General features: G+C 45.2%; 2 protein-coding genes across 4 annotated transcripts; one reads left to right on the forward strand and one right to left on the reverse strand.

Moving 5' to 3' along the window:
• The first annotated feature begins 2,640 nt into the window (after nucleotides 1-2,640).
• On the forward strand, nucleotides 2,641-9,908 carry Gimap4 (GTPase, IMAP family member 4). Of its 3 annotated transcripts, none has more exons than XM_052173675.1 (3): nucleotides 2,641-2,755; nucleotides 4,928-4,999; nucleotides 8,209-9,908. In XM_052173675.1, the coding sequence occupies exons 2-3, from the start codon at nucleotides 4,942-4,944 to the stop codon at nucleotides 9,135-9,137; spliced, it is 987 nt and encodes a 328-aa protein (XP_052029635.1). In that variant the 5' UTR covers nucleotides 2,641-2,755; nucleotides 4,928-4,941; the 3' UTR covers nucleotides 9,138-9,908. The 3 variants fall into 3 exon arrangements, with proteins under 3 accessions (XP_052029635.1, XP_052029637.1, XP_052029636.1); XM_052173677.1 differs by lacking the exon at nucleotides 2,641-2,755 and adding an exon at nucleotides 3,745-3,859; XM_052173676.1 differs by lacking the exon at nucleotides 2,641-2,755 and adding an exon at nucleotides 4,684-4,782.
• A 9,215-nt stretch (nucleotides 9,909-19,123) lies between these two features.
• Gimap6 (GTPase, IMAP family member 6) lies at nucleotides 19,124-26,286 on the reverse strand. The gene is made up of 3 exons (XM_052173678.1): nucleotides 26,006-26,286; nucleotides 22,527-22,611; nucleotides 19,124-21,142 (listed from the first exon to the last, which is right to left on the reverse strand). Exons 1-3 carry the CDS (start codon nucleotides 26,195-26,197, stop codon nucleotides 20,502-20,504), a joined length of 918 nt encoding a protein of 305 aa, XP_052029638.1. The 5' UTR covers nucleotides 26,198-26,286; the 3' UTR covers nucleotides 19,124-20,501.
• Between the last annotated feature and the right edge of the window lie 684 nt (nucleotides 26,287-26,970).

A 26,970-nucleotide genomic window follows, 5' to 3' on the forward strand; every position in this document is an offset into this window, starting at 1 on the left:
TGTAATACATCTGCTAAGTATTTTATTAGTAGTTTAGGCTTTAAAACTCCATTACAATGATTCTAAAAGGCAGCAACAGTGCACACACACATCACACTTGCGTAAGACTGAGCTGTGAGTGGCCAGAACTAAGTCTCTCCAGGTGGAAGGCAGAGGAGAGTTCTGCTTCCGACCAACTCCAGCCCAACACGACATCCAGGGAGAACTCCGAGTACAGTTCAGCAAGCTGAAGTCTCCTGGAGCTCCTCATTCCTCAGTCTCCCCCGACAGTCTGTTTTGAGTTCCATCTCACATTAGTGGCAGTGCGCATGGCCGCGCTCTCTTAGCTGTTCTGCCCTGTAATATGACAACTGGTGAGATGAGTAACACAAGGTGAAGGGGTAAGCGCAGGAAATGTCTGCGGCAGACACAGGAAGGAAGCATCAGGACACATTTAACACTAACAGTCTTACACTCATAAAGAAGGGTTCTGGGAAATGGGCTGACAGCAGCCTCAAGCTCACAATTTCTTGAGGATTGTTATGAAAAATCATCCTCTGGTCTCTTCACACACACACACACACACACACACACACACACACACACACAATTCGACTAAATTGAACCAGAAATTCCTGTAAGTGTGAGAATGGAGTTCATGAATTGAAGAAAAATGTCAGTTTATATAGCAGAGAGGGAACACAGAACAAGGAACAGAAATTGCTGAAAATAAACTGTAGGGCTGGAAGGTGTTATTGCTGACCAGTGTAATCTGTTAAAAATGCCTGTCTGGATTGGGATTGTATCTGGACATCTGTGCTCCCAGCATTCCAATTACTGAAGGTCACAAATTCATGGGACCCTTCAGTGCGCAGGGCAGTACACGGAGAGGCGAGAGGAGGCTTAGAAGGCCCGTCGTGAAGAACTGAGGTTTGTCAGGGCCTCTCTCAGAACCACCTGGTTGCTTGGTGACTCTGTGCCAAGTTACCAGATTTCACAGATGAACCTGGGATCAAAGACACTTCATAAATAGATTTTCCTGGTGGGAGAGCTGCTAATCTGACTCACTCCCCCATCACTCTTATCCTTATTTGTGTTAGGGATCCAAAACCTAAGCTCTTCCTGCTGATCCCTGCCTGAGTAGTTCCCCAGAGCTGGTGGCCCCCTGGGGCTTATAAACTGTGTGGACATCAAGTACTGGCAAACAGTGTGAAGACATGAGGACATGAGGTTCTTCTAATATGTATGTGTATGTGTATATATGTGTATGAGTATATATATATATACATATATGGGTGGAGAGATTGAGTAGAATTTGAAAGGAGACTGTCCCAAGTTTAAGAGGTAGGCATGGAGTCTGATGCATGCAATACTCTCTCTCTCTCTCTCTCTCTCTCTCTCTCTCTCTCTCTCTCTCTCACACACACACACACACACACACACACAAAGAGTTGTCCTGAAAAAAGTCAGCAAGAGAAAAGAAAAGTGAAATTATACACAAGAATCAGCCCCAAAGTAGGCAGAATAATAGAGGAGAAACAGAGAGATTGAACAAGGAGAAATCAGATAACAGGATGATGATTGTTTATTGTTAGACAATTATATACAGTCACATAGTATGTTTGGATCAGTTCCACTTCAGGTTCTCTTACCTCTGATTCCTTCTCTAGCCCTCTCCTTTTCTTCCCAACTTCATGTTGTCTCTCTTCCCCATTAAAAAAAAAAATCCAAACTCCACTTAGTGCTGCCCATACATGCAGTGATGTAGGATCATCTACTGGCTCATGGACAGTCTTTTAAGGGCAGTGCTCTTGAGAAAAACTTCACAGCTTCACACACACACACACACACACAGAGAGACAGAGAGAGAGAGACAGAGAGAGAGAGAGAGAGAGAGAGAGAGAGAGAGAGAGAGAGAGAGAGACAGAGAGACAGAGAGACAGAGACAGAGAGACAGAGACAGAGAGAGAGAGAGAGAGAGAGAGAGAGAGAGAGAGAGAGAGAGAGAGAGCAATCAATTGCCCACAGCTCTTCAGATAGGAGTTCATGAGCCCTTCCGCATTGGTGCTGAGGTTTTGGTCTGTGAAAATTTGTGTGTGAAATGGCCTTGTCATAGCCATCAAACAGTGTTTCACTGCAGATATTCGGTGCCTCCGATCTTTCCACCCTTCCTCTGTAATGAGCTCTGACCCCTGAGTGGAGGAGACGTGATATAGATATCCTTTTTAAATCCAACTGAATCAGGAATTATATGAAGTATAAAATACCGAAATATCTAAATTAAAAGTAGACCTTATTATGTGCTATTAACAAGGAGTTCTTTCTCTCTCTGCCTGTCTCTGTTTCTCTCTCTTACTTAATTATTCTTTCTCTCATTTCTTAAACAAGAAAGCACACAGGAGATTTAATATCACTGCCAACCGAGTCATTGTCACTCATATTAACAGAATGTTCTGCCAAACAAGAGGTGACTGCCTGTTATATACCAAGATGGACCATATTGCAGTCAACTAAAGTCCTGGCAATAAAAAAGTGACTATTGCTGTATCACGTTCCAAGTGCTCAGTAGCTACCAGCAGCCCATGGGTACCACATGAGCTGGCACAGAACAAGAGGACTGCAGAAAGTTCCTGCAGCTAGCCAGGAAGCTGGGTGGGTCCCTTGTACACTCCTATTTCCACTGTTCCTCCCCCTCGCGCTTCCTCTCTGCTACTCTGTTTTCTGGTGTTTAGCATTGTTGCAAAATCAGAGAAGGCCACAGGACCAGAGTTTTCAGGTAAGAGAATAGGGATGGAGGATGTGGGCGTAGAGTTTTTTGAGGAGGAGGCCTCTCTGCTGACTGTCTAGTAAACCTCCTGACAGACCTGCTCTTGGGAATCGTGCTCACTGGTGTCTGTTTCCAGCCTGATAATTTTAGGTGGTCATCCGAGTTGAAGGCTGAGTTCTGCAAATTCCTGTGTGCTTCAGGGTTCACCGTTTCAAGGACACTTTCTCTACGGAGAAAGAATTCCTTCACTAGTCAAAAAAAAATTTTAACTTTGACTCTTCCAGGAATAGAATGAATGAATTATCTTGGAGGGAGCAGGCAGGGAGAAGGGAGGGACGGCGGATGCCTAACAGGCTCAGCTTGGCACGGCTCCACCAAGCTGGCATAACGCTGGAATCAGCACTAGCTGTTATCTTTTTCCTTTAAACCGCTTCCTAGGGAAACTGCCTCTTGGGGAAACCATTCCCCACCCCCCGAGTTCTTAGAAGAACTGAACTCCCTCCAGATATGTCTGAGTAGGGAGGTTTCATTTACTGTGACTACAGTTCTAAAGAGAGTAGTAGATGTTTGGTCACAGGTGGGAGGAGGAGGGATGGCTCAGTTAATGAAATCAGCACCTACACAAACACAGGTCTTGATTTTACAGACGAATTAGTATCTAAAGAGCCCCTTTGTCACCCTGTGCCCTCTGTCTCCCCTTACCCTGAGAAAGTTTTGAGAAATTTTTGAGAGGTTTTCTACCATTGATCCTGGGTCTCCTTGTTCATCACCAAATCAACTCTGTGCTAAGAACCAACGCTTTATGTAAGTGTGTGGTTTCTTTTTAGTTTATGAGAAGCTGTCTTCTAACCCACCTGGCCTTCAGACATAAAGAACCTTTTTCTAAAGAAGCATCTGGTGTTCTGCTTCACATCTGTAACTGATGGCTCCCTGTGTGGGGACTCTATCCTATTCCAACCTGTCCTGGTCATAGTTGGCTCCAGAGTTTCCCAATATGTCCATGTATAGTAGGCAGAGGAAGCATTCAGAATGAGCTGAGTGTTTCTACATGACTGTGTCTTGGTTAACAAGGAAGGACGGCTGTGTGCACAGGCCACCACCAAGCAGAGACAGGTAAAGATCCAAGAAGGTCAATTTGCTTGTTTAGTAAATTGGGACCCACTCTTTGTCTAGTGCTGTGTGTATTCCTGGGAAGTTTCCTGTCACACAGTAAGAGGAGACAATCAAATGCTGGAGACTAATTTCATGTTACAACCATGTCTTTGATGAGGAAATGCTGCTGTGCAGTTACTACAGCAAAAGCAAGAGACCTTCAAAGCTGAAGTCTCTGGTTGGTGCTGCTGCAGGAGCGACGGGGTGAGGAGGGCTTCTCAGGAAGCAGAGGTTGAGCAGCTCCAGCTGGGTGGTGGGTTGAGGCAGTGCCCCCAGAAAGGGGGAATTCTGAAAAAACACAGGAGATAAAAGTGCTTCAAAGATTCTGGGAATAGAGGGGAGGTCAGTGCCTTCAGGGAAAGATGTTCATGCAGGGATTTCTGGACCATTCTAATAGTTCAAACTCTTCTCTCAAGAGAATGAAAAGCTGCCAGGGAATTCAAGCAAGAAAAGTAAAATTAAATTTCATTTTGAAAGTGAGATCTGGTGGTAGAGTTATAAAGGGATCCAAGAAGGGATGGTCGGCCCCAGCCAGCTACACTAACAATGAACAGCAATGGGTCTGATCAACATGGAGGAAGAAACAAAGGGGCGAATGAGATTTCTGAATGGAGTCATTAAGATTTGGTGATGGGCTCATACAAGGCAGCAAACCAAGGCTAGAGAGGAGCTCATAGCCCTAGCAGGAGCCACTGGCTGTGTGGTGATTCCATTGATCTGAGGAGCCAGGCCCAGGAAGGGGGTGGGTCAAGGGCTCTATCCTGGTCAGCCTTTGTTAGAGATGCCCACGAAAGCTAGGATGAGAAGCTAAGCCAGAAGTTTGGACGCCACACTCTTCATTCACTAGCTGGAGAGACGGAGGGAAACAGGAACAGCCCAAGGAGGTATTGGTAGGATTTAATGAGCTTTGGGGGATGGGGCAGGAGCAATCAAAGTGCTGAGTTTATGGTAAAAAGTTTATCGTTGGCTACAGGAAGTTGGGTTCCAAGCATTTTTCATAACTTACCATGACCATTTCTTTATCTGCAGGGAGCTGAGCTACAATGGAAACCCAGTATGGTGGTATGGGGTTCATCCCAGAAAATTCAAGGAGCAGCCATGGTGAGAAGAGCTGTGGTTGTGGGGCAGAGGGAGGCAAACTGCAAGAGAAGTGGGGAGGCAGCTGGGGGGGTGCAGCCGCTCCTGCTTGGACCATCCACTGAACGAGAGAAAACTACTATGCCACCCTCATAGTTCTCTTCATTTCTCTGCTCTCCCACTCTTCTTGACTCTCTTTGCTATCTCAGGATATGTCCACCAGGCCGAGTAGAAGAAACCCGGCTGGTCTCTCACTGGTCCAGAACCTGGCATAGCCCTCCCTTCCCTCCATTTCCTTCTGGCTCTGTGACAGCCATCGTGCTCCTGTCTCTCCAGTGCAGAGTGACGGGTATGAGCCACCATGCCTATCTTCAACACAGCTTCTTACTTCCTCTTTCCCACAGGCAGAAAGGCTGCCCGTGGCCTGTCTGACTGTGGCCTCTCTGGTCACATCTCCATCCTTTCCTGAAGGAGAATTAAGAGAAAGCAATGTGGGGGTCATTGTCCTTCATCTGGCTCCCTGCTCCCATTGCCCCCATTCCCATCAACAAATGAATCAGTGCGTCACTGAGCACCCGATCCTCTACCCGCCATGCTCATTAATGTCAGTGGAGATTTTGCTCATTTATCAAACTACCTTACAACATAATAGCTTAAAACTTGAGCCATTTCTTTGAACCACACCAGTTAAAGTTGGGCTCTGACTCATGCTCCTGCCAGAGTTCTGATAGGCTCATAGATGCGTCTCTCATCTACCTGAGGCAAGGTTCCCTGTCAGTCTTGACAGATGCACAAATGTGTGTACTTCAGGGCTTCTTAAACATTTTCCCACAATACTGCTTTTTTTTTTCAAGAAATTTTTATGTGATTCTAGGTACATATGTATATAAAATAGGTTACCAGTCAAACATACAAAATTTGAAATGAACTTTTGATATATATATTTGCTATGTATATATGTCTGTATAGTTTGCTGTTTCTTAAAGATTGAAGTATATTTGCCCCATTTGTATCACAAGGAGTTTTAGTTAGATAGAACGAGTAAATTCTGAAGAACTATTGCATAACATAGTGAAAATACTTTGTACTATATTTTACAGGTCATAAGAAAGCAGATTCTAAGTGTTTTCACTCCAAAACATAGTTATATGAGCAATGGAGATGTTAAATTTTATGAGTATCTTTTTTAAAACAATGCATTGTCCACTATAGCTACTACAAGCTGTGTATAACAACTCGTCTTTGACAGCACAGAGGAAGTGGATGCCGTGTACAAGAAAAGTAAATTAGAAAATTAAAGTTAATAAATGTATTGTCTTTCTTTAACTTAAAACAACATTTTTGCTCATTGGTGAGATGGATATACTTGGGTTTTGTTTTGCATAAATAAAGCTTGATTGAATATTTGACCTTGGAGGATAGAGCATGTCAAACAGTTTTTAGGGTTGATATTGTAAATGTATAATAGGAAACTGTAAGAATGCCAGTCACTAAGTACATAATACAGAGCAGTGGTGGTGTCACATCCAAGTCAAGATGTCTCAGGCCGTGTTCACTGGTGCTGCAGGGGATGAGCAAGGGGTTATGATGTTTGGTCAGTAACAAGGTGGCTGTGTCATCATAAAACACAGCCAATGGCTGTCAGAGACATTACAAACCATTACACCTTTGATTTCAAAATATGTTTTAGTCATTGTGCCTTCAGAATCTTTTACTGTTGCTAATTTTTTATCTTCTTCTCCAAGTTCAATGTTGTGGCCCCCCATGTAGTCACAACCCATGCTTTAAGAAGCTTCGGTATAGTCAACTAGCTCTTGGGCAGGCCAGAGTAGAGGGGTCTCTCCTGGCTGTTACTGTCAGGGCTGGTTCAGAAATCCTCTCATGGCAGCTGCAGAGGAGCCAAAGGAGCACGCAGGCCACAGTGCTTAAGGGTTTTTGATCATTTTGTTTGCCTGTCCTCCAAGGCATGTCACAGTGTGCCCCAAACCCAGACCCATTGGCTATACTTCACTGAGAAGGGTTGCAAATCTACATCCCAAAGAGGAGGGCGTTCAGGGATGGGGCGGAGAGGATGTGTAGTGCAGTCTAATCACGGGTCATCACTGATAAGCATCTTCTCTCCCCCAGTAATGCAGATAAAGGGCAGATTATGCCAGAGTAAAAGGCAGGTTTATTGAGAGGCAGCTCTCCAGTGGGTTCACCAACATCACAGGTGGAGGTCAGTGAAGTCACACATCTAAGCTAAAGCAAGAGGATTTTATAAAATTTAGGTGAGGAATGATGGCGTGCCAGCTAAGAGCTGGGATTGTGCCCATACACAGTCAAAACATGAGCGCGTGGGTGGTCATTCTTGGATGGGTTTCTAGAAACTCAGAGACGAGAGTGTTGACATGTTAGCTCAGAGTGTTCTCCACGCATCCAAGCAGACAGGGGAGTTTTCTCTGTGTAGGTGAGGTTGGGGGAACAAGGGCAGATGGGGGTTTCCTAGCTTGTACAGGTGATGAGCAGGGGTTCTAGTCTAACAATAACCATGTGGTGTCAACACTGACTAATTATGGCATAGTAGCAACCATTGATGCCTTCTCCCATTCTTCCTTCCTATGTCCAAGAAACCAATGCCCACAAGAATCCGTCCAATGGGCACTCTGCTGTGTTAAGTAAATACTGTTGTGAACTGCCCCTGTCTCCTTTCCTAGATCATCCTAGACACTGTTCTCAGTCATATGATTTCTTTCATCCTGGGATTCTGGTTCCCAAACATGGGAAACTATCTTAAGGCTTGTACATTCTCCCCTACTTGGCTTTCAGTTGAAAGAAAATTCCATTTTAAAATATAAATCAGAAAAAAAATGATGTCTTTCTCTGCACATGCCCCAAACTCACACTTTGTGTTCCACTCTGGATTCTGTGAGTGAGGCAGCTATCAGAAATAGTCCACTGATCTCTGCTGAAACTCTGTTGGGTGCTTGGAAATCACAAAGGTTTGGAATGAGGTGCTCAAAAAGAATATTAAAAAAGGGTAGTGAAGAAAAGAATCAAGGGAAGTACCAGTTGTCAGGCCCTTTGAGATAGGCATTTAGACTCACAGGCTGTCTGAAGTCCCTGGTAGGGCAGAGGTGACAACATAGGTATGGGCCACAAGCAGCCAGAGAGTGGGCATTGGATTGTGACACTATTCATTTAACCATCAGGTGCTGAGTGTAACATTTGGTTTTGTTTCCTTGATATTCTAGGGCTTGGAAGCCAATATCAAGGAATTCCCCAACTGAGAATTGTCTTACTTGGAAAAACTGGAGCAGGAAAGAGTTCAACAGGGAACAGCATCATTGGGGAGAAAGTGTTCCATTCTGGCATCTGTGCAAAATCCATTACCAAGGTCTGTGAGAAAAGGGTGAGCACCTGGGATGGGAAAGAGCTTGTTGTCGTGGATACACCTGGTATCTTTGACACTGAGGTACCAGATGCTGACACACAAAAGGAGATCACACGCTATGTTGCCCTGACATCTCCAGGGCCTCATGCTCTGCTCCTGGTGATCCCACTGGGGCGTTATACTGTGGAAGAACACAGGGCCACACAGAAACTTCTGAGAATGTTTGGAACAAAGGCTAGAAGATTCATGATTCTCCTGCTCACCAGGAAGGATGACTTGGAAGATACCGATATCAGTGAGTACTTAGAAACAGCTCCTGAAGTCCTTCGGGAAGTGATCCGCGAGTTCCAGAATCGCTACTGTTTGTTCAACAACAGAGCATCAGGAGCTGAACAGGAAGAACAGAAGACACAACTATTGACCTTGATCCAGAGCATGGTGAGGGAAAATGGTGGAAGATGCTTTACTAATAAGATGTATGAAAGTGCTGAGGATGTAATTCAGAAACAGACCTGGAAGAAGCAAGAATTTTACAGACAGGAACTGGAAAGAGAGCGAGCCCGGATCAAAGGGGAGTACGAAGAAGAGATTAGAGATCTGAAAGATCAACTGGAGAGGGAAAGGAGAAAGGCACGTATGGAGAGGGAATTCAAGGAGAAGGAGGCTGACTTTACACAGAGACAACAAAACGCAAGGAGGGAAGTCGAGAACACAAGTATGATAGTTGAATTAATCATAAAAGCATGGGAGATTGCTTCCTTTATCATCAACCACTTTATGAAAGACTAGACTTAGCCTGTAAGACTAGGCCTTATCTCTATTTTCTGCCTTTCCCTTGATAACCCTGCCCTACAGAGCTCACTCCTCAATGCCCAAATGCTCTAGTTTCTGTCTTCCAGGACGAAGGAATGAAGTAAAGTTTACCATTGGCAGTTGCTCAATTGACTTATCAAGAAACTGACCATTCTTTAATCTGTGAAACACCAAAGCAGAACATATTACTGCTTGCTACCTTGGGTTCTTCCTCAGTGAAAGCCAACCAGGAGGCCACAGAAACTGATTGTGAGATGGACCCACTTCGCCTCTGGATTCTCAACAGTACTCTTCACCTGCAGCTTCTACACATGACACTCATCCTTTAGATGTTTTATTAGGAAGTTCAATTCTTTGCATGAGGCAATTTTTAGTCAGAGATAGATGGCATACAGTTCTCAATGGATGTCAGGTTTGTTTAATTCATTTTCATGAATGGCATCAAGTTGTTCCCCAGCTGCCCTTTGAAGGCAAAGCAGATCTCACAAGTCAAGTAATCCAGGATGAGCACAAGTTAGCAATTCAACGGGCAATGCCACAATGTTTTCTGTCTTCAGGTGTGCCTCCAGAAGCTCTTGCCAACCTTTTAACCAGTTTGATCAATAGTCAGCTCTCTCCTTGAGAAATTATCTAGTTATTGCAGCCCTACCCTGAACCAACATACATTCAATCGTGCTGCTTCTGCTTCTGCCCCTGCCCAGCTAATTTGCTTATCGCTGTTATAATAAACTTTTCTGTTGCCTCATACATGTTTAGGACTGGAATCTGTTTTGTCTTGGAAGATGGTGCCGCTGTAACAGCACAGAGATGAATTTTGTTTTATTAGTAAAAGTGTTTTTTGAACCAGATTGCTCTATCCCCATGGCACCTCATCTCCTGTCTTGTTTTCTTATGCATGTGGATGCATGTACATCTGTGTGTACATGTGTGTATGTGTGTATGCATGTGTGTATGTGGGTATGTGTGTACATGTGTATATGCATGTGGATGCATGTACATCTGTGTGTACATGTGTGTATGTGTGTATGCATGTGTATATGTGGGTATGTGTGTACATGTGTATATGCATGTGGATGCATGTACATCTGTGTGTACATGTGTGTATGTGTGTATGCATGTGTGTGTATGTGTGTACATGTGGGTATGTGTGCACACATGCTTGTGTGTGTGCAGGTACCTGGATGTTTGTGGAGGGCAGAGGATGGTCTCAGGCATCTTCCTCAGTGATGCTATCAACCTCCCTTGAGACAGTCCTTCCCACTGGCCTGGAGTTCACTAATTCAGGGGGACTGGCTCGCCCGTGGCCCCTGAGGTCCACCCTCCCAACCCTGAGATTACAAGTGCATGCCACCACGCCCAGCTTTTAATACAGGTTCTGGGAATCCAACACGGATTCTCAAGCTTGCCAGACAAGTACTTTCCTGACTGCGTCACTCCCCGATTCCCACCCTCTTCTTTTCTCTGAATTCTTTGAACCATATTCTCAATCCTTCACTGGTCAAAACCACAGCTGTTGTGGGTCCTCATTATCTTATGGCAGAAACTGTCTTAGCTTTTGAGGCCTGTGAGCTTTTCCTGGTGCATAAGTTCCCTCTAATATAGAGATAGTAACAATTATTTCTTTATTCCTTTTGCTACATTTCTTCTGAGGTCCCCTCACTTGGTTTCTAGAAATCCTCAGTGCTTCCTCCCAACAGTCCCTGGGGGCACCAGTGACAGCCCTCTTCATTCTTTTGTATCTTGAAATTGGCTTCTCTAAGCAGCAGGTGACCATTACAGAAAGTCTCTAGTCAAAATGCAGAGACCAACTCACTGTGGGATGCTCAGCCCTAATTGATACACCCACAATACAACTCCTGCATCCAAGGTTCAGGGAACATTGCATAAGAGGGGAGGGAAAGAACATAGAAAACTGGGCAGTTTGCTGGGATGAACACCATGGCCAAAGCACCTTGAGGAAGAAAGGGTTTATTTTTTTTTTTATTTTATAGCTAATAACCTATCACAGAGGAACAGAAATTCAGTACTGGAACCTGGAGGCCAGAGCTGATGCAGAGGCCATGGAGGGGAGGCCAGAGCTGATGCAGAGGCCATGGAGGGGAGGCCAGAGCTGATGCAGAGGGGGTGCTGCTTACTTGCTTGGTGCCCATGACTTGCTTAACTTTTTAAAACTTTTTGTAGAGTCTTTGTGAATTTCACATCATGCACCCCAAATCCCAATAATTTCTCTGTCCCTTCATATCCCCCTCTGATGCTGCATACCCCCCCACTAAAAGAAAACAAAACAAAATACAACAAAAACTATCTCGATGTGGAAGCTGCAGAGTGTCACACAGTGTGCCCTTTTGCTCAAACAGCTTTACTTGAAAATGGTCACTGTAATGAGTTACCGGTCTGGTTTGAAGCCTCTGGTTTCTGCTATACTATCTATACTGGATCCTCACCAGGGCTCCTCTTGAAAATCCTGTTGTTGACCTGTGTCATAGAAATCCTGCAGCTTTGAATCTGCAGGCCCTTTCATGTACTGCACAAGTTCATAGATGCGGTGAATGTTCTGGTGAGCCAACTCAAAGCTCTAGATCTGGGCTGGGTGGTAGCTGAGTTGGTCAGCCCACCAGTTTTCCTGCATCAGTACCAGCAAGGCCAGCTCGGCCATATGGTGTGGGTAGTGGGGGTGGAGGTGGGGGTGGGAGGTGAGATGTGGTACATTTCTCCCCACACTACCGCATGGTAGATGAAGGGTGGGGCCAGCTCTCCCTCACCAACACCATCAGAGCCAATACTCCCATGCTGTGCAGAAAAGGAACAGGACTAGCTCTCTTGCAGCAAGCAAGGGATGGGACCAGTTCACCACAGTTCTGGGACATTAACATGGACTCAAGTGGTAGCCCAGACAAGACACATCTGCATGGCCCTGGATGGTAGCATGAACCTGGGACCTCAACACAGACCCTGACTGCAATAGGACCATAGACCCAGATATAGCTCCTGGTGGCATCTTGTGTCTGGATGTCATCATGGCCTTGGGTAGCAGCAAAGGCCACTCAGATCAGTTTGGCCTCTGGCGTCAGTAAGGCCATCGGACATCAGCATGGTGTCAGGTAGCAGCCCAGACTACTACATCCAGATGGTCTTTGGTAGCAACGCAGGCCCCAGCACAGACCCCAGCTGCAGTAAGGCTTCAGATTCAGACTTGGCCCTTGGTGGCAGCCCAGGCCAGGCCGTCGCCATGGCCCCAGGTGGTTACAAGGTTCCTCATAGCCACCTGTTCCTCGCTGCTGTGATGTCTCCAGTTCCACCTCCCTCCACCTTCGCCTTCTCAGCCGTCTCTCCCTCCATCACATGTTCACTTATCGTGGGGTACTTGGGTGTCTCTCTCTTCCAGTCGGCCTCCTGCTTAACATTTCTAACACACCCAGGCCACGTATCCAAGGATGGCCCCTCCCCCTTGCAGCCTGGGCCCTCCCAAATCAATCATTAATCAAGAATACTACTCATAGAGGAATTTTAATTTAGCAACATGGCTACTCTGACTGGGATGCAGACATGAACTTAGTACGAACTTTTAATCCCAAGCCACGTAGGTAAACTTAGTTCATAAAAGGAAACAACCATGTTTGGAAATGAGGTCTAATTGAGGGGCAGGCAAAGTGGTGAATCTGAGAAAGATTTGACAGAATGAGTCAGAGATAGGACATGCCCAACTCTCACAAGGGCAGGAGAAATAGAGTAGGAGAGAGAGAGAGAGAGAGAGAGAGAGAGAGAGAGAGAGAGAGAGAGAGAGAGAGAGGCAGTTTTACAGAGATGTGTTGCAGAGAGAGCAAGCTAGGCACAGGTAAAGACAGAATGAGCCGTGAGAAGGAACAAAAAGATGCAAACAAATTGCTACAATTAGTTTGAGGCCAAGCAGAGCAATTCAGTGAGAAGCTGAGAAAAGCCACTTTGAATCAGTCAGCTCAGAGAGGAGTTTAGGCTAGAACAGCTAAGTTGAACCAACCAGCCAGAATTTAGAAAGAACCAGAAAGGGTGAGCTTATTTAGCTGTAAGCTTCTGAGATGATAATTATGTCAGGTGAGTAAAAGTGACTTTTAGTCAGGTAAATAAAAGCGGCTCTTACAACACTTTTACTGTCTTAACATAGACCACTTGTGTGCAGACACCTGAAGAAGACAGAAGAAGACAGAAAGCGAGCATTGCACCCCCGGAGCTGGAGGTACAGGCAGTGATAACCCACCTATCATGGGTATGGGAACTGAACTTGGCTTCTCTGAGAGAGCAGCAAGCACTCCTTGTTTTATTTAATATTATTTTATTGTATATCTGTGGCAAGCAGCAAACATTCTTAAGCACTAAGCCGTCTCTCCAGCCTCCTGTTCCTCAGTTTCTTCCTCCCACTTTTGCTAACCCCCTTGCTTCTCCTAGATCATTCCCTCTGTTTTTTTTTTTTTTTACTATCTTAAAAAAATGAGATTTTACATATGACAGGAAAAGTGTGATATATGTGTTTCAAAGTCTGGCTTATTTTACTTAGCATAATAATCTCTAACACTACCCATTTATTGCAAATAAAATAGCATTCTTTCAAAAGCCATATGTGTATATCTCCTACTTTCTTCATTCATTCATTCTTTTATGAGCTCCAAGACTGAGTAGTGTAATAAGAATCGTGATCGCATATCTACCTGTATTTTATGCTTGGTTTGACTCTTTGGGACCCACGCCCAGGAGGACAACAGGGTCACGTGACTCTGCTCTGCAGCTTCTTCCATCACAAGTGCATCGTATGTGTGTGGGTTGGGACACGTGCGCGTGTAGGGATGCATGTGGGACACGTGCGCGTGCAAGGATGCACGTGAGACGCGCGTGTGTGTGTGTGTGTGTGTAAGGATGCACGTGGCAGCCAGAGAATCTTCTTCCACCACTCTCTACCTTGTTGTTTATGTTTTGATTACATTTATTTATGTGTGTATGTATGTACACATGGTGCATGTGTCTGTAAAGACCGGAGGACAGCTTGTAGAAGCTTCTCTCACTGTACCCTGCAGTCCCAGGGACCAACTTCAAGCTCTCAGGCTTTGTAGAGGTGTCTTTACCCACAGAACCTCTCTATGTTTTGTTGTTATTTGTTTGCTTTTGGGACTGGTGATGAGGAAGGTCCCAACTCTTCACAGCACAGAGGTGTAGCACATAACCTCGGAAGTCTACCTGTCCAGATGCTAATCAGGGAAGGATTACCAAGAAGCAGTGCTGCTTCAGCAATGGGGACTTTTGGACACAGACTAAATATTTGCATTTTGTTCCTTTGTTTGTTTGTTTGTTTGTTTGAGATAGAGTTTCTCTGTGTAGCCCTGGTTGTCCTTACTTTCTAGACCAGGTTGGCCTGGAACTCACAAAGATCTACTTGCCTCTGCCTCCCGCATGTATCACTGTACCTGGCTCCTAAATATTTAAACTTTTAATACATAAGAAAGATCTCCCATGAAGACATAAAACAAAACCCTTGGCTGATTGAAAATTATAAAACGTGCAAGTAATTTTAGTTGGTGCCAGATGGGATGTGTGGCAAGAACCACACCAGAGGGCAAGAGGTAACCCTGCCCTGAGTGGTCAACTCTGCGAAAGTCCTGCTGCTCAGGAAGGGCAGTGGCTGGCTCTGGTCTGTTCCTCAGGAGGACTGGGGGGCCGCGGAACCCATTTCCTGTTTATATCCGTATTTTTCAGAAGCTGAGAGCAGATTGCTGTCCCTTGGGGCCCCTGGTGAGCAGAAGTGCTGAGCTCCAGTCTTCCTCTCTCTCTCCACTCTGTGGCCCCCGAAAGGGCTGCTTTGGGCAGGTCACAGTCTCTGCTGTTCTGTTATTCTGCCCTTCATGGGCGCATTCCATTTAGGTCATAGAAGAGCATACTTACGCACACATTGGCCGAAGGTCCCTGCTGTGGACTCTCATTAATGAGAGCAAAAAGTGGGCAGAACTGATCTCTACCTTATTTGATCCAGTCCTCTCTGTGCATGTCTCTCACAGACTCCTGGGAAGCATGTCTTTCTCATGTCCTGCTTTTTTTTTTCTTTCTTTTTTTTCTTTTCTTTCTTTTTTTTTTTTTTTAGCAATACTTGAAGCAGGAGAAATGCCCCTTTCCTTTGTCCAGCACAGGATCTGAGTCTCAAGGTAGAGACTAAAATGGTGTAGAAATGTTATACCAGCTACATCTGAAGATGTGTTTGAAAAGTACTTATTAGACCTTGCCACATACTTTACACTTCAACAATTTCCAAGTACTTGGTAAATATATACGACAAATACTGGATGTTTTCTTGTGAAAATGCAGTGTTCACATCATAAAAATACACAGGAAGTAGATAGTAATGATCATCTTCTAACATGTAAAATATTAATACAGATTTAACCAAAGAAGGCAGCCTTCTTAGCGTGAGCATTTTGTTAAGAATTGATTGTTTCTGTTATGGATTTTCCAATTACTGTTGATGAATTAAAAAAATAAAAAAGGAAAGAAACTGCTTCTAGATATGGTGAAGGAGAAGGTTTATTATAGATGTGTGGGAGAGCATAGTTAGACATCTGGGAAAGTCCAGAGTGGGCACGGCCAGACTGACCTGGGTCATGTGAGGAGGGGGGAGGGGAAAGGGAGAAACAAGATGCAGCAGTCAAAGGTACAAAAAGACTGACTAATCAAAATGACTGGATTGTGTGGGAAAGAGCAGCCTCGCCCCTGGGGTTGCAGAGTTCAGGATAGGCCAGCAGGTACTAAAGGATGCTGGGGGAACCTGGCAGCCAGTGTTAAACAGTGACTTCATCTAACACACTAACACAACCCAGCTTCCCTTGCTCAGTAGTCTGTACAGTGGAACTGTAGGTGGTGAATATGGGAGCAACCCAAGAGAAAGCCCCAAAGGCTAAGGCGAAGGAGTAAGTGACACAAACATGTGCCTCAAATTTCATCTCGCCTGGTGCTGCTCCAGGAAATAAAAAGCTCAGGGGGAGTCCAGCTCTGCTCCTCCCCTGAACTTTGGTGGATTGCTTGGTTTCTTTCTATCCAGAGTGTCACTGAGGGAGTTGGGCAGGGGACAAGCTCTGGCATGGTTTGAAACCAGACTCCTACTCTTGAGGATTCATTTCTTAACCCATTTTTTTGCCTTAATTAACAAGGCCTTAGCTTGGACAGTGGGTTGTAGCAAGAAGTCAGTCAAAGGAGGGAGACTGAGGCGGCTTCAGAGTGAGGAGGACTAAGCTGAGGGAGCAGATAGACGTGGAACTGCCTAACTGCCTTCTGTCTGTGTTACAGTCTGGTCCTTCCTTATGAACAGAGCGACACCATTACCAGAAAGCAAAGTGTCCATGAGGGTTGCATCCCACAGGGTTTCCTGTGGCTGGCGGCAGCCTTATGACCAAGAACATAAGCAGAAGTATTGTGGGTTTCTGCACTTCCTTTGCCCTGGTAATAAAAAGCCCTGTTCTCTTGCATATCCGTGCCGCCTTCCTCTTTCTCCTAGGATTTCGAGGGTAGAAGTTGCTATGAAAGAATGCTGAGTAGGAAGGGAGGAAGACATGGCTTGGATGGAGCTTATTCTAGCCATGAACAGACTCGGAGCCTCCCTCTGTCACATCGAAATCAGCTCTGTTGACTGCCAAGCCACATTCGCACACTATCTCTGAGGGGTCGTCAGACAATGTCAATGTGGTTTGCCTGGGCTGGCCCGGAGCAATCCTCGTACACCTTAGGGAATTTTAGACCAGTTGTGACCAAGGATACTTCCTGATCTGAAAACTGATGTTGATTTACCTGAGCTGAGACTTGTAGGCTGACTTCTCAGATCCCACAGACAGGGAGGACTGCTGGAGAGGAGCAGAAGTGTGCTGCGAAGAGTCCACCTGACCTTGGAACCTGTGCAGAGAACCGCGGGGCGGCTGAGCTAGCTAAGCCTTCCCTGAGAGTGTACCTGCAGCCACCATGTGGAACTTCAGAGAGTGCCTGCCTCCACCATACAGAGCTAGCTGTGCAGCAGCTCAAACTGCACTGATTTACACAGCGCCAAACGTTTACTTTGTAATCTCCTCCCAACTATAATGGGTGAGAAAGCACTGCAAAAGAATAAAGAAATTTAGAAGAAAAATGTTCAGCTTTCTCCTGGTATTCCAATCCTAGTTTGTGTTTAAACCTGCCAAGTTTAAATGAATTTATTTCACAATTTCACATAAAATTATATTCTTTCCAGGCTCCTGCTGACTGACAGTGGCTTCTTCAAGTTTCCTCAAACCCTTATTTCTAGAAAGGCTATTATTAGCATAGCAGGACCAAACATTAACAGAAGGACATCACTGCCTGCTTTGCATTTTGTCATAGTGTCCTACTGTCACCGTTACCTGAAGGAGCCTTTTTGTGTTGGCGAGATTTTAGAGCACATTTTGCTTGCTCAGCCCTCCTTTCCCTCTACGATCAGTAACAGAGTGTATCCACACTACTCATAGATCCATTGTATCCTTAGAACGTTATTACAAAGTGCAAGCCTTATCTATAATAAAGACGCTTGTTTGGGGTAGCTGGTTCAGTCTAAGGATATCAAGATGCCTGATTAGCTGTGCCCAACTCAGTGCTGGGGCTACCTTGGGGCAGAAGGAGGTGATCAAGGAAGTGAAAGTTGGTCCCACGTCTGTTTAGGACCACATGGTCCTATGTGATAGGGGCCAGGGGAGAGGAAACAATCTGTTTCCTGTTTGGGGAAAGTCAAAACAATACAAGGAAGTGCTACGTCCTTTATCAGGGACTTTCCAGCAATTTTCCAAACCAGAGCCGTTACTGTCATTTGCCAAAAGAAGTGATTTTTGATGTTTTTTCCTGTTCAGCAGAGGTTAGGAGTTCCTCTTTCTAGGCAGACAGAAGAGATTAGACACAGACTTGCAGATAAGCATCCGGCCTGACCTCAGGACACATCTTCTGAGTCCTGACAGTCCCCATGTAGTCCCTACCACCCTACTTCCCAACCTTCTATGGGAGAGGGAGCCTCTGCTACACAGTTGACAGGAGCAGAAGAGATGATGGAGATCTACCCGTCCCTTCCTCCCCTTAGCTACTGATTAGCTAAAGAGGTCATACTCCCAGGACCTATTTTGAATCTCCCAGATGCTCAGCTCCATTTGAGGCATAACAGATTGATTAAACTACTTCCTGTAAGAGGTCAGAACCAATGTCCCACTTCCTTCTTTTGTTGGTAATACCCTATCTATAGAGAACATCTTTCCTGGAAGGCATCCTTGTTTTGCAGAGTTCTTGTAAAAAGCAAGTTCCCACCACACATGGCGTCTAAGCACCCAGCCTTTTTTTTTTTTTTTTTTTTGCAGGGTCTTTCTCTTTTTTTTCTTTCAAAGATACCCTTTCCTCTGCTCAACCTTCTAAAAGATCTTCCTGTGGAGTTCATTTACATACGCAGACCTTCCCTTCAACCCCCATCTACATTCCTATCAAGGTAAAAGAGTTCATATGAGCATGAAAATATCCTTTGCTTTCTAATATTTCCAAAGCTAGATCTAAATCTGAGTGATGGACGCAAAAGAAAAAGGGGAAGTAACAAGGTGACCTGCCGCCCGTCCTAGCCTGATGGGGGGAGGGGCGCTGACCATTTCTACCCAAGACCATGCAGGTGTAGACAGTCCCATATCCCACAGCCTCCGGGAAAGGCTCTCCTAGGCTAAGGCTGGCTTATTCAGTTCTTATCCCAACCTCACTCATTCTGACCCAGAGGAAGTGCCCACAAGACCGTTTTGTTATGGTTCAATAGAATCAAGTGACTTGATTCATTTTTATTTTTATTTTTGTTTCTTACTAGGTTCCTATTCACATTCTTCCATAGCCCAGGATAGATCTTGTCATTTACGTCAGAGCCATTGCGGTGACCAATCGGTTCAATGTTCTTTTCCCAAATCAGACAAAAATCACAAGGAGGCAAGTGGTACCCGTGGAACATGAAGGCTTTATTGGGGGCTTCTGGTGGAGCCCAGGGGAGACAGCACATAGGATGGTTCTGGGCTGGTGCTCTCATTTGACTTCTCGGGATCTTCGCCATGGCCTGCCTACCTTTGGCTCTACTGCAGGGCTTGCGTGTGTTTGGTTGTCTGCTCCTATCCATCCAACTCTCCTTAGCTCACAAAAGATGGCACTACCCCTGCTCCTCCCCGGAAAGACATATACTGTTCAGAATTAGTCATTGTACATGTCATTGCATCAACGTTTCTCAAGGGCTTACAAGTAAGTCAGTGGCTAGAACACAGTTATTGAACACAACCTATTAAAATACCTTACATTGAGGAAGAAAAGTAACTGGAGTTCTGGCCCTCTCTATTCTGTTTTATTGTCATTTTCTACCCACTACACAGGGCAGGCATCTTAATAATCACAGTGCCTGTTCCTCTTTATGAGTAAGGATGAAACCCAAGAAATGTACAACCTTCTGGTCCGTGGCTACCCACAAGTTGCATCAACTCTGACTACGTTGGCTAGGCAGCTATGCAGTTTACACAAAAGAAAGCTTTGATTGTAGCCAAGAATAGACACAGGAAATAAAAAAAAATGTGGTGTCAGTGGGACACCACTTATGAGGGCACAGTGCTGCTGACTGAGGTGGAGGGCCAGTGTGTTTAGAAGGAAGCTCTGTAGCTGGACACATAATTTACCTCTGCCCTCTGAAACTCACCTCATCTCCACACTGGACATTCTGGCCTAAGGCCTGCAAAGTTCTCTGTGGAAACAGAGGGAACAGGCAACAGGGGCTGGACATAGGTTAAGCTTCTGGTGAAGTCTCCTTGTGGTGGTTGGACTGAGAACAGCCCTTGTAGGCTCCTAGATTCAAATCCCTGGTCATGAGGGAGTGGTACTATTTGAAAGGATTAGGAGGTGTGGCCTTGTGGATGAAATGTGTCCCTGTGGGGTTTGGGAAACAGTGTTGAGATTTCAAAAAGCCCTTTCCAAGCCCAGAGTCTCACTCTTCCTGCTGTATGTGTATCTAGATGGGAGAACTTTCATCTACTTTTCCAGCACCATGTCTGCCTGCCTGCCCTTGCTATGCTTTCAGCCATGATGGACTAAGACTCTGGCACTGTAAGCCAGCCCCAATTAAACGCTTCCTTTCATAAGAGCCGCCGTGGTCATGGTGTCGCTTCACAGCAGCAGCACACTGACTAAGACATTCCTGCTTATGGCCAGCTTGGGCTCATATGGATGCCCTCTGCATCAGTACCATTCAGATGGTCTTCTCAGAGGCCCTCTGAATCTGGGACAGCCTTTCCAGTCAGGACTCTTTAATGATTGTCTCCTCAGAGCCTTGCTATTTGTTTAAAGTGTTTCGTTAGGAACATTTGGAAGTTCCATGGTGTAACAATGGCCCTCATTTTCCCACAAGATCAATTCGATTTCCTTCATAAGTTTCTGCAACTGGGCCTCCTGCTCATCCCCTTGTGCCTTGTTGTTGAAGCCACAATGGCGCCTCTCACATGCAACATCCAGAATATCCAGGCTCTTATTGTTGTTCTCTTGAATATATTCTTCTAAGGAGCCCTCAGCCAGGTCTTCTGTCCGGGTGAACACCAGAACAGTGTAGGCCAGGATCCTGTTCCCACAGATCTCCTGGAGGCACCTGGCAGCCTCCTGATCCTCCACAGTATACCTGCCCACCTGTATCACCAGGAGCACTGCATGGGGGCCTGGAGAGGCCAAGATGTCACAGATCTTCTTAGCTGTTGCCTCGGGCTGGTTCTGAGGTGACAGAATATCTGGGGTGTCGATCACCTCAAGTTCTTTCCCCTCAAACTCTCTGCTCCCTTTCTGGAATGTCATGGTCACCGGTCGCGCACTGAGTTTGGACTCAAATACTTGCCTGCCAAGGATGCTATTTCCCGTTGCACTTTTCCCACTTCCTGTCTTCCCCACCAGAAGGAGCTGCAGTTTCTTTGGGATGAGGTTTTTCTCCTTCAGACCTGGAAGAATTTTGCAAAAGCAAACACCACAGGGAGATGAGATTAGAGCCCATCCTGTCTTCTCTGTTTATCAGAGGCCATGCCCCTTAGTACCTGAGAAGCAGTGTCCTAGGATGAGGACAGCAGTAGTGACAGAGGCCAGCACCTGTCACTGGGCTCTGCCATGGACTTAAATTCTCAACCTGGGTCCTAAAAGGTGGAAGTGAACATTCTTACCAAGGGGACATCAGAGCCACCAGCTGAGAAGGAGGACTCAGATGTCAATCAAACACTGGGTAATCTGATGCCAATATTGTTTTAAAAACATCTGGGGCTGGAGGCGAGGAAGGAAGTGTCTTTCTCCTGAACTTGTGGGTGCTGAGACTGAAAGCACATCAAGTGGCAAATGATAGTTTTCCAAGCGTGGTCCCCAGGGGAGACACGGATGCCTCTCAGATTACAGAGCACCAGCACTCCCAAGGGCTACTGGGCTCTGCTTCCACACCTTCTCAGCACCCAAGGGTTTTACTCCTGCAGACCTGCTGCACTCTAGGGTGACTCGAAGTCTTCATGGTTCTCTTGAGCTTTTCCAAAGGAAATGAATTTAAGTGGGTTCATGGGAGTTTCAAATGTGGGTGGTTGGATGTCTGTACCTGCCTGCCTAGTCAAGGCACAGTTAGGGCCAAAGCAGCTCCTATCTGAGCCCCTGAAACTGATATTTAGAGGCTAAATACATCATGAGAAGAAGAGAGGAGATTCTTTTAAAGAATGACTAACTTTGCTTCCTGTAAGTGAAAAAGGCTTAGCCTGTGCTGGTGACTGTCCCTTGTGGTAGAAGAATCAGGCTTTTTTTCCTCTTGACGTTCCAGGCACTTCAAATTCATTTAAAAAATGTTGAAAAATCATGTTAAAATATAATGAATCACAATTACTTTCTTCTAGAAAGAAACCATGGGTAGGTATCTAACCTAGTCTTCCTAGGTTAGGTAGCGATGGTGAATCTCTGTGAAGGCTGAGCCCTACCCAGTGGCCACCGAGGACATTCTGCTTGCTTGCATGGCACTGTCAATCAGTATGACACATTGGATGAGCTCACTCACACAAGCACTACTGACTTGCAGAGTTGCGAGTCAAGGCGAGTCTCGTCATGTGTATGAGCACACGCCCTTCTCAAGTGGGGGCTTGGGTGTGGCAGCCCTTTGCCTTGGGGTTGGCAATTCTTACCTTCCTCAGCCATCACACCTGTCAGGGGTTTGCTTTATTTAGACTACTGTGGGTATTTAGAGCTCTGTGGTGAGGGCCTTCAACCGCCCCTCCCAGCACTCGCTGTGTGGTCTCCTGTTCATTTGCACACCAGCTTTCCCACCTGCACTTCCCTGATTCACCTGCTAGGAAAGTAGTCTACCTTTTGTCAGTCCTTGTCCAGGGTCCAGGGGCAACTGCCTTGTGGGATTCTTCTCAGGACTATGTTCACGCTCTTCCTCTTCTACCTACGGAAAAAAAAATGCCTCTTAAAAGCATGTGAATAACTTTACTTTTTTATGTATGTGTGTGAGCATATTCACTTGATGGGCATGTGCAGGCAGTTGTGTGCCATGATGCACATGTAGAGGTTAGAGACAACTTTTGGGAGTCTGTTTTCTCCTTCCCCAGTGGGTGCCAGGAGTCAAACTCAGGTGGTTAGGTTCTCTCAGCAAGCACGTTAACCCATCCCTCCAGCCTGTAAATTTTTACTGATTGTGTTTTAAGGGGTACTTGCCTTTCTCTTGTCAGGGTAAAGTTATTCCACATGTTTGGGGGCAGCTGTGTGATGAGGAGGGAGGAAGAGGAGATGAGACACTTTCTGTAGGCTTTAGGAACCATATTCCCCACCCAACTGTGCTCTCCATCATGAGTGTAAGAGATTATTTGTCATAGAGAAAGGAGCCACTAACTGTGTTTGGGCAGACAGTGCCCTGAGATGTGCGTTGAGGACCTGGGGTGAGGACTGGGCTCTCTAAAAGGAGAAGGGCGAAGAAGAGAAAGAAGAAAAGAAGGAAGCGGTGTTGTCTTGGTTTTGTGTCTCAGTCCATAGAAGATCTATACTGACAGGATCGGGAAGTTGTGGGGAGACGGTACAGCTTTGGGTCTTGAATCTAGAAAGAACCATTTAGGTTTTAGCACTGAGAACCAGCATGGCTGTGAGCTAGTAGTTGCACTTAGCGCTTGGAAGGAAGAAGGCAGCCACAGGAACTTTCTTAGTGCAAGATAGAACCCTGCTGAGATCTGGGCACCTCAGTGTGCAGTGGAGACAAGGGCATTGGCTAAGATGCTCACACTGACTGGCCCTCAGTGTCCATTCAGGGAAAATTTGCAGGCCTAAATCTGAAGAAACCATCTCCTCCAATGTCACAACGTATTGTTGTTACAGATTGACTTTTACTTCCCTTTGCAAATTAGAGCCACAGCACCCCGAACTCCCAACACTGCTCTACTGAAAGAGCATTGCTTGCTTCCTGAGCTAACACTGTCCTTGGTTTCAAGAACTTACAGTGCTGTTAACAGGGTCAGGAAGAAAACTGCATGGTTCATGGCTTTCCCCGAATGACCAAGTCTCTCACAGCCGAATTAAACAATCCAGAGGAAGGCTCTGGGGTGAGGTGCCCAAGTGCAGAAGATCTGAGTTCATCACCACAGCACCACTGGATACTTTATTCTTCTTAGCTAGAAAATTGCTCTACTGTCTCTGAATCCCAGGCAACAGCCATTGGGAGCCCCTGAAGAGATGGCTTTGAGACCTACTTTTAAAATGTTTCAGCAAATGTCTGGCTTGATGGGCTAGTATGGATGGATTCAGGTAGCTGAAGAAATATGGTGGCTTCCAAAGAAGAGTGAGGAGGCAGATTACATCACTAGCCTCCCTCAGCTGGTCAGCTGCATGCTGGCGTGAGCAGCTTCCCAGCTGCACTGACTGCCTCTGTGCCTCCTGCATCTATGACCTGCAGGCCTAAAAACTAGAGAGCCCTCAGTCTTTGTGCCTGCTTCCTTCCATGCTTGGTGGGAAATGAGGCAGTGCTTCTTCCCCGATCTCATTCATTCTTTGTAGAACAGGTGGGTGGGCAGGAGAATGTTCCCAGCAGAAGCTGAAGAGAGTGCGAAGCCCAGGACTGCTCCCGGGGAGCCAAGAGTTAAGGACCCAGCACTGTGAAAAGGAAACAGGCTCAGCTTCTGAACCTCACTGCCCTCCCATGAACAGTGCCACACACATAGGTGACACTTTGCACCCCGATAAGGCAGACATTGTCACCTTGTTATCTTGCTCAGAAAGAAAGAGAAATTCACAAACATGCACGGAAGTGGGGACATGGCTCAGAGGTAGAATGCTTCCCAGTGTGCTGTGTGAGAGTCTGGGTTCAGCCCCCCATCACCGAGGGAAAACAGGAAGCATTAAGCATAAAGGTCTCCAGAGAGCACAAGGCTCTCTGGGCTTCTGCATTATAGTTCTTTCTACAACCACACACATATACATGAGTGTGTATACACTACACAGCCACATACGTGTTTATAAATATCAAACATATTTACAACATATATAACATACGTGGAACCACATATATAACACAAAACAAACACTGTCGTTTTGTGGGCTTTTTCCTCCTTTTTTTTTATTCAAAATAGATTTTTTTCAATACAATATATTCTGACTATGATTTCCTCTCTCCCAAAACCCTCAAGATCCTTCCTGACCCTACTCCCATCAGAATCTATACTCTTTCTGTCTCTCAAAAGACAAGGCATATGAATAATAATAATAATAATAATAATAATAATAGAAAAAATAAAGCAGACTAGGACAAGACAGGCAAACAAACACACACACATAGATGCAGAGACACACACATTCACATGCACAAGAATTCCAAAATCTTAAATCTGGAATCCTTAAATACCCTGACAGAACGTTATGAGATGATGGACCTCCAAATAAACATGATGTTGAGTTTGTTATGGGTTAGTTATCTATTGCTGGCATGGGCTCACACCTGAACAAGTAGTTTTGTGGGCTTTTTGATTTTTTTCATTTTGTTTTGACTTTTTTTTGTTTTATTAGGTTTTTTGTTTATTTTGATTTTTCAGGTTTTTAAAATTTTTATATTTTTTAAGAGAGAGAGAACATGAAATTTGGTTGGTAAGGAGGTGGGAAAAAGAAGAAACACACTATCAAAATGTCTTCTATGAAATAAATTTAAATAAAAAATATAAACATGATAAAAAATTTATAAAAAATATAAATCATGATATAAACATGATTCAGTATGTATACATTTAAACACACACAAAACAAATGTGTACATGCATCACACATGCCCATACACATATACAACACATGCATATACAAGAACAATATACATATGTAAACTCTTGTATACATCCAATATGGCACACATAAAAATACAGTTGTACCCCATTCAAACACACTACATATAAACAAGCATGCAACTGAACAGGAACGTGCAAACATAGCCACTCACATGTGCCTGTCAGCACACATGCATGTGAAGAGCTGTACACATGAACAGAAATGCACTTACATAGCCACTTAAATGTGCCTGTTAGTACACAAACATACATACAACATATATAGATATGTAAATTATATGCACATATATAATACAAACACTATATACAACAAACACACCAAAAGGCATGCGATCACATATATACACAAACACAAATGTTTATAAACAGTAAATACACTCAAACATGCAAACACACACAATATATATATATATATATATATATATATACATACACACATCTAAACACATATACAAATCTAGATAGGATCCACTACACACACACACACACACACACACGTGAGCATACTCACATATTGGGACTTACCTCTGGACTGGCTGATGGGCAGGGGCTGCTCTGTTCCCCATCTTCCGCAGCATCGGGCTCTGGTGAATTTTCTGGCTTTCCTGGTGGGGCCGAAATGTAGATTTTCTCAAAGAATGAATGGAGCGGCCAGGGAAAAGTTTCTATAGAACATGAGCCAAAGGCCCCGAGTGTTTTTCTGTAAAGCCAATCCATCTTTCAATCCATATTTTGTCAGAAAAATATGATCTGAGCTCAAGAACCGTCCTTCAAAACAGCAGCTCACTGTGCAACAGGAAACAGGAAATGAGCAGAAACACAAGCCAGTCAGTTCCGCTTAGTTCATGGTTATTTTTGCCTTGACCCAGGATAACAAGGCTCAGAGGCTTAGGAAGCCGTGGTTCTCCGGGAAGCGTGTCTCAGAAACAGCTTTTGGAGCTGAGCTCACTCCCTAGAGCGATCTTCCCCCAATCCATCTTGTGAATCTCTTTTCTTGGAACAAGGTCTAACTCTTCATGTGTGGAGAATCTTTTAAAATTATCAGGCAGGTTCCAAATCTTTGATTACCAATAAAGAAAATAAACATATCTAAAGAACATGGCTTTTACTACTTTGTTGAGTCAGGTGTCACTAAGTAACACACACCAGCTTAGAACTCACAGAGAGCAGCCTCCTGCTCTCCCAAGGGCTGGGATTCACCGATTTTAAGAATAGGTTTATTTGTATTTTCTAATAAAATGTGTGCTCATTTATATGTATCTGTGGTGTGTGTGTGTGCGTGCGCGTGCGCGTGCGCGTGCGCGTGCGTGCGCGTGCGCGTGCGCGTGCGCGTGCGCGTGCGTGTGCGTGTGTGTGTGTGTGTGTGTGTGTGTGTGTGTGCATGGGTGCAGGTGCCTGCAGAGGCCAGGGGTGTTGGATCTCTTGGAGCTGGAGTTACAAACTGCAGTGCTCAGCACAATTTGGGTGTTGAGAGCAGAACCCAGGTTCTC

Source organism: Apodemus sylvaticus, chromosome 2, assembly GCF_947179515.1.
Source record: "Apodemus sylvaticus chromosome 2, mApoSyl1.1, whole genome shotgun sequence".
Classification (NCBI taxonomy): domain Eukaryota; kingdom Metazoa; phylum Chordata; class Mammalia; order Rodentia; family Muridae; genus Apodemus; species Apodemus sylvaticus.

Excerpts from the sequence above, each read along its gene's own strand:
- Gimap4 (XM_052173675.1), top strand. The coding sequence starts at position 4,942 with ATGGAAACCCAGTATGGTGGTATGGGGTTCATCCCAGAAAATTCAAGG. Across the intron at positions 5,000-8,208 it reads AAATTCAAGGAGCAGCCATG|GGCTTGGAAGCCAATATCAA; the intron begins GTGAGAAGAGCT and ends TTGATATTCTAG.
- Gimap6 (XM_052173678.1), bottom strand. The coding sequence starts at position 26,197 with ATGGATTGGCTTTACAGAAAAACACTCGGGGCCTTTGGCTCATGTTCT. Across the intron at positions 22,612-26,005 it reads GCCCATCAGCCAGTCCAGAG|GTAGAAGAGGAAGAGCGTGA; the intron begins GTAAGTCCCAAT and ends TTTTTTCCGTAG. Across the intron at positions 21,143-22,526 it reads TGGACAAGGACTGACAAAAG|GTCTGAAGGAGAAAAACCTC; the intron begins GTAGACTACTTT and ends AAATTCTTCCAG.